The 13,284-nt window shown below is 42.3% G+C and overlaps 1 protein-coding gene across 3 annotated transcripts; it reads right to left on the bottom strand.

Moving 5' to 3' along the window:
- Nucleotides 1-19: 19 nt before the first annotated feature.
- osgepl1 (O-sialoglycoprotein endopeptidase-like 1) lies at nt 20-9,739 on the bottom strand. 3 transcript variants are annotated; one of them, XM_071340370.1, is made up of 7 exons: nt 9,163-9,739; nt 8,635-9,022; nt 8,345-8,549; nt 7,831-7,979; nt 6,427-6,557; nt 237-308; nt 20-165 (listed from the first exon to the last, which is right to left on the bottom strand). In XM_071340370.1, the coding sequence occupies exons 1-7, from the start codon at nt 9,366-9,368 to the stop codon at nt 81-83; spliced, it is 1,236 nt and encodes a 411-aa protein (XP_071196471.1). In that variant the 5' UTR covers nt 9,369-9,739; the 3' UTR covers nt 20-80. The 3 variants fall into 3 exon arrangements, with proteins under 3 accessions (XP_071196471.1, XP_071196472.1, XP_071196473.1); XM_071340371.1 differs by lacking the exon at nt 7,831-7,979 and having other exon boundaries at nt 8,355-8,549; XM_071340372.1 differs by lacking the exon at nt 7,831-7,979 and having other exon boundaries at nt 8,382-8,549.
- Nucleotides 9,740-13,284: the final 3,545 nt, after the last annotated feature.

Raw genomic sequence — 13,284 nt, 5'->3', positions numbered from 1 at the left:
GGAGTCCTTTCTGCCAGGATGTATTTCAAAAGTTTAATGGTAGGAATTATATGCATCATGGATATGCACATAAGTGAACGTCAGTCCGTAATCCTCAGCTTTAATGGTGGAAGTTTGATAGCTGCCTCCTTCACTTCTGCTGTTATGTTCACACCCAGGGGAGCTCTAGAACACAAAGAGCAACAATTAAGCTATAGAACTGTTATCAATAGAAGTTAATCATCTTTTTTACTTACTTGGGCTCATAGTTGACCTCCTCAGTATGGGACAGGATGCCCTTTCCTTCCCTCAGTCTCTCAACTCCATTCCTGAAATAAAGTGTGGTTGAATGCACTGGACTCCAAAAGCTCTAAAGCCAAATATATACTATTTGCCAGAGTCCCACTTGACCTGTCACAACGCTCCTTCCCTGGCCATAGAGAACAGTAAAACTCCAGCCAACACGTTTAAAAAGGTCAAAGGTGACGCCAAATCTCCCAGCATTCCCTTCAACCATTTCCTAAATTCCTGTGTATTATAAGCTGTGTATTATAGCTTACTATCTTGTTTTTATTATATATAGTACCAGTCAATTTTGGACACACCTACTCATTCAAGGGTTTTTCTTTGTTTGTACTATTTTCTATATTGTAGAATAATAGTGAAGACATCAAAACTATGGAATCATGTAGTAACCAAAAAAGTGTTAAACAAAGCCAGCCTTTGCCTTGATGACAGATCCAATTAAATATGATTCCTGATTAAACTGTACAATATATTTGAGGGGTTATTTTGCAAAAACATATCTCCGTTTGTATTTATCCTAAATCACGTTTTTATTTGTGTGCACTCCAGGAAACTCACATATGAAGTGAGGTAATATTTCAATTTATTGGACACAATGGTATCAATTTCAAAGCGTTTCTCGAGTTTCATCCTTCTGCCATCGGAGTCGCAGTTTCTCATTTCTCCAAGTTATGCAGCATAGCAGCACTGGAGAAACGATTACATTACAACGGAACGACTTGATTAGTGTAGTGTTAGCTGGCTACACAGTTCTCTTTGCTATCTTTGTATCTAAGATAATCGTGTAGCTTAGAGTTGGTTAGAGTAATTATTCGGTTAACTAGCCAGCTATTTTCGTAACGTAACGCAGTCAACACTGCTAGCTAGCCAGCTAGCCACCGAATAGCAGCATAGCAGCTCTGGAGAAACGATTACATTACAACGGAACGACTTGATTAGTGTAGTGTTAGCTGGCTACATAGTTGTCTTTGCTATCTTTGTATCTAAGATAATTGTGTAGCTTAGAGTTGGTTAGAGTAATTATTCGGTTAACTAGCCAGCTATTTTCGTCCACCGCGCTGCGCTGCCGTCTCCTACCTAGTCAACACTGCTAGCTAACACTGCTAGTTAGCCAACTTCTACCGAATAGCAGCACTGCAGAAACTCACACTACAACTTACATTACAACGGAACGACTTGATTAGCGTAGTGTTAGCTAGCTACATAGTTGTCTTTGCTGTCTTTGTATCCAAGATAATTGTGTAGTTTTTGAGTAATTGTCGAGGTTACCTAGCCAGCTACACGTTCAAACAAAGTCAACAACGCAGCCACTGCTAGCCAGCCTACTTCACCGCCAGCAGTACTATATCATTTTAGTCAATAAGATTTTAGTCAATAAGATTTTATTTTATTTTTGCAACGTAAGCTTAACTTCCTGAACATTCGAGACGTGTAGTCCACTTGTCATTCTAATCTCCTTTGCATTAGCGTAGCCTCTTCTGTAGCCTGTCAACTATGTGTCTGTCTATCCCTCTTCTCTCCTCTCTGCACAGACCATACAAACGCTTCACACCGCGTGGCCGCCGCCATTCTAACCTGGTGGTTCCAGCGCGCACGACCCACGTGGAGTTCCAGGTCTCCGGCAGCCTCTGGAACTGCCGATCTGCGGCCAACAAGGCAGAGTTCATCTCAGCCTATGCGTCCCTCCAGTCCCTCGACTTCTTGGCACTGACGGAAACATGGATTACCACTGACAACACTGCTACTCCTACTGCTCTCGCCTCGTCTGCCCACGTGTTCTCGCACACCCCGAGAGCTTCTGGTCAGCGGGGCGGTGGCACTGGGATCCTCATCTCTCCCAAGTGGACATTCTCTCTTTCTCCCCTGACCCATCTGTCTATCGCCTCCTTTGAATTCCATGCTGTCACAGTTACCAGCCCTTTCAAGCTTAACATCCTTATCATTTATCGCCCTCCAGGTTCCCTTGGAGAGTTCATCAATGAGCTTGACGCCCTGATAAGTTCCTTTCCTGAGGATGGCTCACCTCTCACAGTTCTGGGTGACTTTAACCTCCCCACGTCTACCTTTGACTCATTCCTCTCTGCCTCCTTCTTTCCACTCCTCTCCTCTTTTGACCTCACCCTCTCACCTTCCCCCCCTACTCACAAGGCAGGCAATACGCTTGACCTCATCTTTACTAGATGCTGTTCTTCCACTAATCTCACTGCAACTCCCCTCCAAGTCTCCGACCACTACCTTGTATCCTTTTCCCTCTCGCTCTCATCTAACACTTCCCACACTGCCCCTACTCGGATGGTATCGCGCCGTCCCAACCTTCGCTCTCTCTCCCCCGCTACTCTCTCCTCTTCCATCCTATCATCTCTTCCCTCTGCTCAAACCTTCTCCAACCTATCTCCTGATTCTGCCTCCTCAACCCTCCTCTCCTCCCTTTCTGCATCCTTTGACTCTCTATGTCCCCTATCCTCCAGGCCGGCTCGGTCCTCCCCTCCTGCTCCGTGGCTCGACGACTCACTGCGAGCTCACAGAACAGGGCTCCGGGCAGCCGAGCGGAAATGGAGGAAAACTCGCCTCCCTGCGGACCTGGCATCCTTTCACTCCCTCCTCTCTACTTTCTCCTCTTCTGTCTCTGCTGCTAAAGCCACTTTCTACCACTCTAAATTCCAAGCATCTGCCTCTAACCCTAGGAAGCTCTTTGCCACCTTCTCCTCCCTCCTGAATCCTCCTCCCCCTCCTCCCCCCTCCTCCCTCTCTGCGGATGACTTCGTCAACCATTTTGAAAAGAAGGTCGACGACATCCGATCCTCGTTTGCTAAGTCAAACGACACCGCTGGTTCTGCTCACACTGCCCTACCTTGTGCTTTGACCTCTTTCTCCCCTCTCTCTCCAGATGAAATCTCGTGTCTTGTGACGGCCGGCCGCCCAACAACCTGCCCGCTTGACCCTATCCCCTCCTCTCTTCTCCAGACCATTTCCGGAGACCTTCTCCCTTACCTCACCTCGCTCATCAACTCATCCTTGACCGCTGGCTACGTCCCTTCCGTCTTCAAGAGAGCGAGAGTTGCACCCCTTCTGAAAAAACCTACACTCGATCCCTCCGATGTCAACAACTACAGACCAGTATCCCTTCTTTCTTTTCTCTCCAAAACTCTTGAACGTGCCGTCCTTGGCCAGCTCTCCTGCTATCTCTCTCAGAATGACCTTCTTGATCCAAATCAGTCAGGTTTCAAGACTAGTCATTCAACTGAGACTGCTCTTCTCTGTGTCACGGAGGCGCTCCGCACTGCTAAAGCTAACTCTCTCTCCTCTGCTCTCATCCTTCTAGACCTATCGGCTGCCTTCGATACTGTGAACCATCAGATCCTCCTCTCCACCCTCTCCGAGTTGGGCATCTCCGGCGCGGCCCACGCTTGGATTGCGTCCTACCTGACAGGTCGCTCCTACCAGGTGGCGTGGCGAGAATCTGTCTCCGCACCACGTGCTCTCACCACTGGTGTCCCCCAGGGCTCTGTTCTAGGCCCTCTCCTATTCTCGCTATACACCAAGTCACTTGGCTCTGTCATATCCTCACATGGCCTCTCCTATCATTGCTATGCAGACGACACACAATTAATCTTCTCCTTTCCCCCCTCTGATAACCAGGTGGCGAATCGCATCTCTGCATGTCTGGCAGACATATCAGTGTGGATGACGGATCACCACCTCAAGCTGAACCTCGGCAAGACGGAGCTGCTCTTCCTCCCGGGGAAGGACTGCCCGTTCCATGATCTCGCCATCACGGTTGACAACTCCATTGTGTCCTCCTCCCAGAGCGCTAAGAACCTTGGCGTGATCCTGGACAACACCCTGTCGTTCTCAACTCACATCAAGGCGGTGACCCGTTCCTGTAGGTTCATGCTCTACAACATTCGCAGAGTACGACCCTGCCTCACACAGGAAGCGGCGCAGGTCCTAATCCAGGCACTTGTCATCTCCCGTCTGGATTACTGCAACTCGCTGTTGGCTGGGCTCCCTGCCTGTGCCATTAAACCCCTACAACTCATCCAGAACGCCGCAGCCCGTCTGGTGTTCAACCTTCCCAAGTTCTCTCACGTCACCCCGCTCCTCCGCTCTCTCCACTGGCTTCCAGTTGAAGCTCGCATCCGCTACAAGACCATGGTGCTTGCCTACGGAGCTGTGAGGGGAACGGCACCTCCGTACCTTCAGGCTCTGATCAGGCCCTACACCCAAACAAGGGCACTGCGTTCATCCACCTCTGGCCTGCTCGCCTCCCTACCTCTGAGGAAGTACAGTTCCCGCTCAGCCCAGTCAAAACTGTTCGCTGCTCTGGCACCCCAATGGTGGAACAAACTCCCTCACGACGCCAGGTCAGCGGAGTCAATCACCACCTTCCGGAGACACCTGAAACCCCACCTCTTTAAGGAATACCTAGGATAGGATAAATTATTCCTCCTACCCCCCCCCTCCCCCTTAAATGAGTTAGATGCACTATTGTAAAGTGGTTGTTCCACTGGATATCATAAGGTGAATGCACCAATTTGTAAGTCGCTCTGGATAAGAGCGTCTGCTAAATGACTTAAATGTAAATGTAAATGTTATGTGCGTACGTATGGGTAAAAGTGTCCGTGGAGGACCGCACATTCTCCCGTCAAGTTTGTTTTTTATAAATCCCAAAAAGTTTGCTTAGAAAGTGACGTACGCCTTCTTTTGTGCCTACACAGTGTTTATAAATGAGGCCCCTGGAATGAATTTCAATTAACAGGTGTGCCTTGTTAAAAGATCATTTATAGAATTTCTTTCCTTAATACATTGGAGCCAATCAGTTGTGTTGTGACAAGGTAGGGATGGTATACAGAAGATAGCCCTATGTGGTAAAATACCAAGTTCATATTATGGCAAGAACAGCTCAAATAAGAGAAACGACAGTCCATTACATGAAGGTCAGTCAATCCGTAAAATGTCAAGAGCTTTGAAAGTTTCAAGTGCAGTCGCAAAAACCAAGCGCTATGATGAAACTGGCACACGAGGACCGCCACAGGAAAGGAAGACCCAGAGTTACCTCTGCTGCAGAGGATAAGTTCATTAGAGTTAACTGGCACCTCAGATTGCAGCCCAAATAAATGCTTCACAGAGTTCAAGTCACAGACACATCTCAACATCAACTGTTCAGAGGAGACTGCGTGAATCAGACCTTCATGGTCGAATTGCTGCAAAGAAACCACTACTAAAGGACACCAATAAGAAAGGACTTGCTTGGGCCAAAAAACACGAGCAATGGACATTCGACCGGTGTAAATCTGTTCTTTGGTCTGATGAGTCCAAATTTGAGAATTTTGGTTCCAACTACCGTGTCTTTGTGAGACGCAGAGTAGGTGAATGGATGATCTCTGCATGTGTGGTTCCCACCGTGAAGTATGGAGGAGATGGTGTGATGGTGCTTTGCTGGTGACACTGTGATTTAGAATTCACGGCACTATGCGAGGCGATAGGCCACCCCATCTGGTTTGCGCTTAGTGGGACTATCATTTGTTTTTCAACAGAACAATGACCCAACACACCTCCAGGCTGTGTAAAGGCTATTTGACCAAGAATGATAGTGATGGAGTGCTGCATCAGATGAACTGGCCTCCACAATCACCCGACCTCAACCCAATTGAGATGGTTTGGGATGAGTTGGTCCGCAGAGTGAAGGAAAAGCAGCCAACAAATGCTCAGCATATGTGGGAACTCCTTCAAGACTGTTGGAAAAGCATTCCAGGTGAAGCTGGTTGAGAGAATGCCAAGAGTGTGCCAAGCTATCATCAAGGCAAAGGGTGGCTACTTTGAAGAATCTCAAATATAAAATATATTTTAATTTGTTTAACACATTTTTGGTTACTACATGATCCCATGTGTTATTTCATAGTGTTGATGTCTTTACTATTATTCTACAATGTAGAAAATAATAAAAATAAAGAAAAACCCTTGAATGAGTATGTGTGTATATATATATATTTTTTTAAATTAGTTATACTATTTTGATATTGATTACTGCACTGTTGGGTAGAGCATGCAAGTTAAGCATTTCACTGTACTTGTGCATGTGACAATAAAACTTTACCTATATATTTTCAAAACCAAAATAACTAATAGTCTTCGACATACCATGCGATCATGACTCCATTGTCAGTACAAAACTTGGATGGAGGACAAAGTAAATGTAATCCAGTGGTGTCTGTGACAATCTTCAAAGTCTTTCGGATGTACTGGTTACTTGCAACTCCTCCTGACACCACCTGACAAAGCAAAACATTGAGGACACCATAGGACACCGTATGGACACCACACCATTGTTTGTAGAAACACTTGTGCCTTCAGAAAATATTCACATCCCTGGACTTTTTCCAAATTTTGTTGTGTTCCAGACGGAATTTAAAATGGATTAAATTGAGATTTTGTGTCACTGGCCTACGCACAATACCCCATAATGTCAAAGTGGAATTATGTTTTTCAAAATTGTTACAAATTATGCAAGCCTAAATAAATTCAGGAGTAAACATGTGCTTAACAAGTTGTATGGACTCACTCTGTGTGCAATAATAGTGTTTAACAGTATTTTTGAATGACTACCTCATCTCTACCCCACACATATAAGTATCTGTAAGGTCCCTCAGTTGAGCAGTGAATTTCAAATACAGATTCAATCACAAAGACCAGGGAGGTTTTCCAATGCCTCGCAAAGGGCTGGAGTACAGAGCCAAAACAAACAAAAAAGTGTTACTGCCCCAATACTTTTGAAGCTCATTGTACACTGAGTATACCAAACAGTAGGAGCACCTTCCTAATATTGAGTTCCTCTTGGCCTCAAGACAGCGTCAATTCATCGGGGCAAGGACTTTACAAGGTGTCAAAAGCATTCCACAAGGATGCATGCCCATATTGACTTCAATGCTTCCCACAGTTGTGTCAAGTTGACTGGAAGTCCTTTGAGTGGTGGAACATTCTTGACACACACAGGAAAATGTTGAGCGTGAAAAACCCAGCAGCGTTGTAGTTCTTGACACAAACCAGTGCACCTGGCACCTACTACCATACCCTGTTCAAAGGCACTGAAATATTTTCTATTGCCAATTCACCCTCTGAATGGCGCACACACACACAATCCGTGTCTCAATTGTCTCAAGGCTTAAATATCCTTCTTTAACCTGTCTCCTCCCCTTCATCATCTACACTGATTTGAAGTGGATTTAACAAGTGACATCAATAAGGGATAGCTTTCGCCTGGATTCTATGTCATGGAAAGAGCAGGTGTTCTTAATGTTTTGTTTACTCAGTGTATATTAGTGTTTTATTCTTATTCATTTTTTACAAATGTTAGTATTTCTTCTTCCACTTTGACAGAGTATTTTATGTAGATCGTTGACAAAAAATGACAATTAAATCCACAACAAAGTGGAAAAAGTCATGGGGTGTGAATACTTTCTTAAGGAGATAATTCAATGCAATATTGTGGATTAGATCATCTTGATAGCTGTGAAAACCACTATCCAATGATGGGATTTCACTCACCAGTGTTGGATTGCAGGAAGGCAGAAGGCCTTTGGCCTTACAGAACAAAATGGCACGATGTGTGCGTTTGGCAATGTGAGAGGCCACTGTGTGCTGCGTAGCAGCAGCTATGTCATTAACACATGACAACAAAGTTCCCTGCTCCACACCTTGGATGAAAAAAAACAAGTAGGTGCATTTTCACACAAAACTTGTCTTTTGGTATTTGTTTCATTAGTCCATTGTTGATATAGTCCCAAAATGTTTTTGCATATCAGCGATCAAGATATAACTTTCAAAATAAAGAAATATAGCTGGGATTTCTGTATTTTGAAAGTTATATATCTCGAAACCTTGATGGCTGGCTGACATGCAAAACATGTTGGGCCGATATCAACAACGGACTAATGAAACAAATACCAAAAGATTGTTTTTTAGGTGGAATTGTCCTTCAATTTAAGTGATCTGATTCTATTAGTTGATGAAGGAAAGGTTATGATATAAATGCATATTATATCTTTATGAATTATTTTACCTTCCTCTACCTCTTTTTTCTGTATTGACATCGTCACCTGATTTCGCAGACCAGCGAAGGAGAAGTTACAGTCATAGTGCGCTCCCATTGGTGGCTTGAAGAGAAACTTCAACCTGTCTCCATCTCGAGCCAGAAGCTCTATTGCTTGACCCCCACTTATCATGGAGCACTTTGGGTGTTTGATGAGTGACAAACGTCTTGCCACCTGTGAACACACAAATGTCACAAATTCAAGGCCAAGAAAACCCACCAGCCTCTGATAAGTGTTTCCTCAAAGTTATACTCTTTACCTTGTCCATAGTGTCCCCTGGAGCTTCATCCAGTGTTTGACCCAGGAGAAGAAAGTCATCGATTCCTCTGGCCAGAGCCAAGAGAGAGTGACCCCCGGAGACTAGGAGGACGAGGAAGGGGAATACTACAGGCTGGAACATCCTGACTGTCAGGGCATGGGCCTCCATGTGGTGGATGGGGATGAAGGGCTTCTGGTGTAGTTTTACAAAGTTCAGGCTAAAGTCCAGGCCTATCCCCAGACTCAGGGCCAGGCCCGGCTTCACTGTGGTGGCTACAGCAGACAGTTGACTCTGGGTGACGCCACTCCTCTCCATGGCCTCCTGGACGACGCGGCCTATGTTCTCTCTGTGGAGCCGCTGGGCAACAGTGGGAATAATCCCACCAGTCCTACAATCAAATACAAATGGAGAACATGATGTCATTTGCAAGGTTTTATCTTGATTCTTGACCAAGGAGGGCATTGCACGGATAAATAAGACAATCACTTTTATTGAATGAACATAAAAAAAATACAAGATTGTACCCACTTTATGTGCACCTCTTTTTGTGAATGAAGAGATTCTCCAAGGATTAAGCCTGTTTCATCCATTACAGCCGCACCTGTCTCGTCACAGCTTGTCTCAATACCGAGAACAAGCCTGGAACTCATTTTTCTTCTAAAAGCACATTTGCTTAAAATCTTGACTCTAAACATACGTGTGCCCTGTTGAGCCGAAGCTTTAAATGCAAACATTTTATTTCACTAAACCCGATTTTCCTGCACTAGCCAAAATACATGCTTAAATTACTGAAATTTGGTAAGCACCGCTATCCGTAGAGAATCGCAAGAGGCGAGGAAAATAGCTCTGCTACCAGGGACCATTACGACGGTCTATTAGTATTTTCTAAAGGTATGTCATTCATTAATAACTTTATTTTAAGTCTCACGACAATGCCACTGTCAAGTGACAATTAAATACGTTTGCATTTGTCGCAAAAGCTAAAATTGCGATGCTGAATTTTTTGGGTGCGGAGCTCCACGACCTTACGCTTGTACCTCTGAGGAGCTTGTGTCACATGTAAACAATTCCTCCATGAAACATCAAATAGTTTTCTAGTTAGGTGCAGTTACATTTTTCCGAGTTGAAAATGTGAAAGAACATTTTAAAATGTTTTGCGGATATCGACTGGAATATGTTTTAATTGAATAACGACTTTTTTTAAATTAACCTAGCAAACAAAACTGTGGGTGTCTCTGAATAGTGATAGCCTTTGTTTCAGGGGGAAATTATATGCAGTTGGACATCTAATCAAAGCTGGTCAACAAGGCACATTTAATTCGGCAATCAATATGCGATAGGAATTCAAAATGTATACTTGTTGAATTTTGTTCGTCTGATGTTAAAGTATCCTCACATCTTTGCGGCACTGCATCCAATGTTTATCTTATTTGGATGATTTTGCAACTACGGGCACTTCTATGTCCTCGGGGTAGTACGTTGTTTGAATTTTATAGAATTTTTATTTTTTAAATTCTTTATATGTTAAGTTCACACGACAATTACCCCATTCTTTTTTTAACACCTCTCCATCAAGTATTTTAGCATATTTTCAAATGAATTTTATACCTTAATTTCACTTTTGCCCTTGTCCCTGAATGTTGAACTTCTACTATGTTTTTCTATGGGAAAACATTGTATAATGTGTAATTATTAATGTTATCTACTAGTGAGAGTCAATGAAATTAAATCTATATCAATATTTATTATGAGTATGCCCTTTTATATTGTTTTTTTTTACACAAAATATACCTGTCCTTTGGTAGTTGTGTAATTTCCAACACTGAGGACAAATTCCTCATTAATAAAGTTTTTTCAAAAGACTTAATTTAGTTACCATGGAAACTTATTGTGACACTGAAGCACATGGCTGCAGCTTACAGTTGTTCCAGATGTGATGTCCAGAAGTTGAAGAAAAATCTAGGTAAATATTGCTTGTGTAGAGAATATTTTTATTGTCAGTCATTTCCAAACAGGCTATACTTAAAAAATATATATATTTTCTTTTTATATTTTATGTATTTACTGTAAACTATATGCTAGCTGTAATACTAGCGAAAGCAGGCTAAGCAGCCTGTCATTTTTCTCCAAAAACTGTAGAATCATAATTTCCATCAGTCATTTCTATTACAAACTTAACAGTGGTGGAAATGACAAAAAACATTCTCTTATTCGTTTTAAACTTTAGGCTCATTTAATCCTGTTTTAAATTTGTTTAATCTCGAAAATTCTCTACGGTGTGTATTTTTCTTTGTTTTTAGAAGATGCCACATAAAACAGCACAGAGGTCACAGACATGACAAAAAAAATCCTATATGATACCAGGAACATTTGCAATAAGACAGGGAGAGATGCTGGAAGAAGAAGGAGAAAGGAGAAGTGAAATCTATCTCTGAGCTGACAAAGCGAGATCAAAGAAGCAAGAGAAGGCAATGGAAATGCAACCAATGGAATAGAAGACAGGCTTGAAAGAGAACAGTTGCAATGGAGACCTACCTATCAGGCAACACAACACCAGTAACTGCCCCTGATGCACACCATTATACCCCTTCCTCATCGTCTGCAACAGGAATGAGAAGTCAAAACACTTGCTGGAAGTAAAAAGGTTGGAAGAGGTCGCTCAAAAACATACACAGATCTTTGCATGACAATGTCAAACTTGATAATGCATTACGGAAAGCTGAGAAAAACTGATGAAGAAAATGGGGAGAAAGATTCCCCAAAGACAAAAAGAAAGGGAACTGAAGGGAACTCCGAAGAACTTGAGAAGGATTTTATTTTATTGTTTCAAAATGCCATCATTGCAGAGTTAAAGCAAAAATATAAAAAAATGTGCATTACCAAGGACAAACAAGTGGCTGAAAAAATGCTCAGAGGCAACATCCTGAGAAAGTATGGCCTGGTCAAAGCCGCAAACGGATCATTTGAATTTTCAGCAAAAGCAATGAGGGCAAATGAAAACAGGCCAACAAGTCTTCAGTACTCCAGGAAAAGCAGTGTAACAGAATTAGCACAGCCACAGAAGAGAAAATCACCTGATTTTATGAACGTGATGACAACAGTAGAGCAACAACAGGGGAAAAGGACACACTAAGAAGAAAAAGCAGAAGCGCTTCTTTAATGGCATAATTCAGAACCTTTTCCTACTATGCATTCTGCAAAATACGTCCTTTTTGGGTTGTCAAGCCAACAATCCAGGATAGGGACACATGCCTCTGCAAAACCTACGCCAACCTCCAGTTCATGGCAGACAAACTACAGCATCACAAAGTGATCAGCTGCAGCAACATTGAGAACCTTATTGAGTCTTGTGCTGTGAGAACCCGAAGAAAGAGTGCATGTACACATTGTGCTCCCTTTGTCTAGCAAAATAGTTAAAAACATTTGACTTTGATTCTGGTGATCAGACATGGTGGTTTGAGTGGAAAAACAATGCTGAAGAGAGAGAGAAGAAAAACAAAGACATTTGACAGTAAACGAAAAGGTGTGTGGCACACTGCAGATTCTACTGGAGGACTTCTCCAAAGGATTGAAAGAGAAGTTGGCGAAACACGTGCACAACATTTGACACCAATACTCAAAACTGAGAGAATTAAAAGTGAATCTGGAGAAAGAGGAGATCATCATGCATATTGACATAACTTAACATATAAAGAATTTAAAAAATAAAAATTCTATAAAATTCAAACAACGTACTACCCCGAGGACATAGAAGTGCCCGTAGTTGCAAAATCATCCAAATAAGATAAACATTGGATGCAGTGCCGCAAAGATGTGAGGATACTTTAACATCAGACGAACAAAATTCAACAAGTATACATTTTGAATTCCTATCGCATATTGATTGCCGAATTAAATGTGCCTTGTTGACCAGCTTTGATTAGATGTCCAACTGCATATAATTTCCCCCTGAAACAAAGGCTATCACTATTCAGAGACACCCACAGTTTTGTTTGCTAGGTTAATTTAAAAAAAGTCGTTATTCAATTAAAACATATTCCAGTCGATATCCGCAAAACATTTTAAAATGTTCTTTCACATTTTCAACTCGGAAAAATGTAACTGCACCTAACTAGAAAACTATTTGATGTTTCATGGAGGAATTGTTTACATGTGACACAAGCTCCTCAGAGGTACAAGCGTAAGGTCGTGGAGCTCCGCACCCAAAAAATTCAGCATCGCAATTTTAGCTTTTGCGACAAATGCAAACGTATTTAATTGTCACTTGACAGTGGCATTGTCGTGAGACTTAAAATAAAGTTATTAATGAATGACATACCTTTAGAAAATACTAATAGACCGTCGTAATGAACTACTAAAGAACTACTAAAGACACCCGTGTAGTCAAAGACAAAACATTGTTCTCATGTTAAAAAGGTGCTAGTTCCAGTGTTTTAGAATCTTACTTTGTCTTATATTATTTAAATGTTTAACAACGGTTGTGGTTCAAAATGTTAGCAATAAAATATTGTTTTCCTACGTTTATTTTTTTTACATAGATGTCATTTCCACCACAACACATATTTCTGAGGTAAATTAGTATATTATGTATAATTTACATTGATTTGTTTTAGATAGGGAAATCATATGGTTGTTATCATAATCTCACAA

The sequence above is a fragment of the Salvelinus alpinus genome, chromosome 14 (assembly GCF_045679555.1).
Source record: "Salvelinus alpinus chromosome 14, SLU_Salpinus.1, whole genome shotgun sequence".
In the NCBI taxonomy this organism is placed as follows: domain Eukaryota; kingdom Metazoa; phylum Chordata; class Actinopteri; order Salmoniformes; family Salmonidae; genus Salvelinus; species Salvelinus alpinus.
This window is presented reverse-complemented; position numbering and strand designations above follow the sequence as displayed.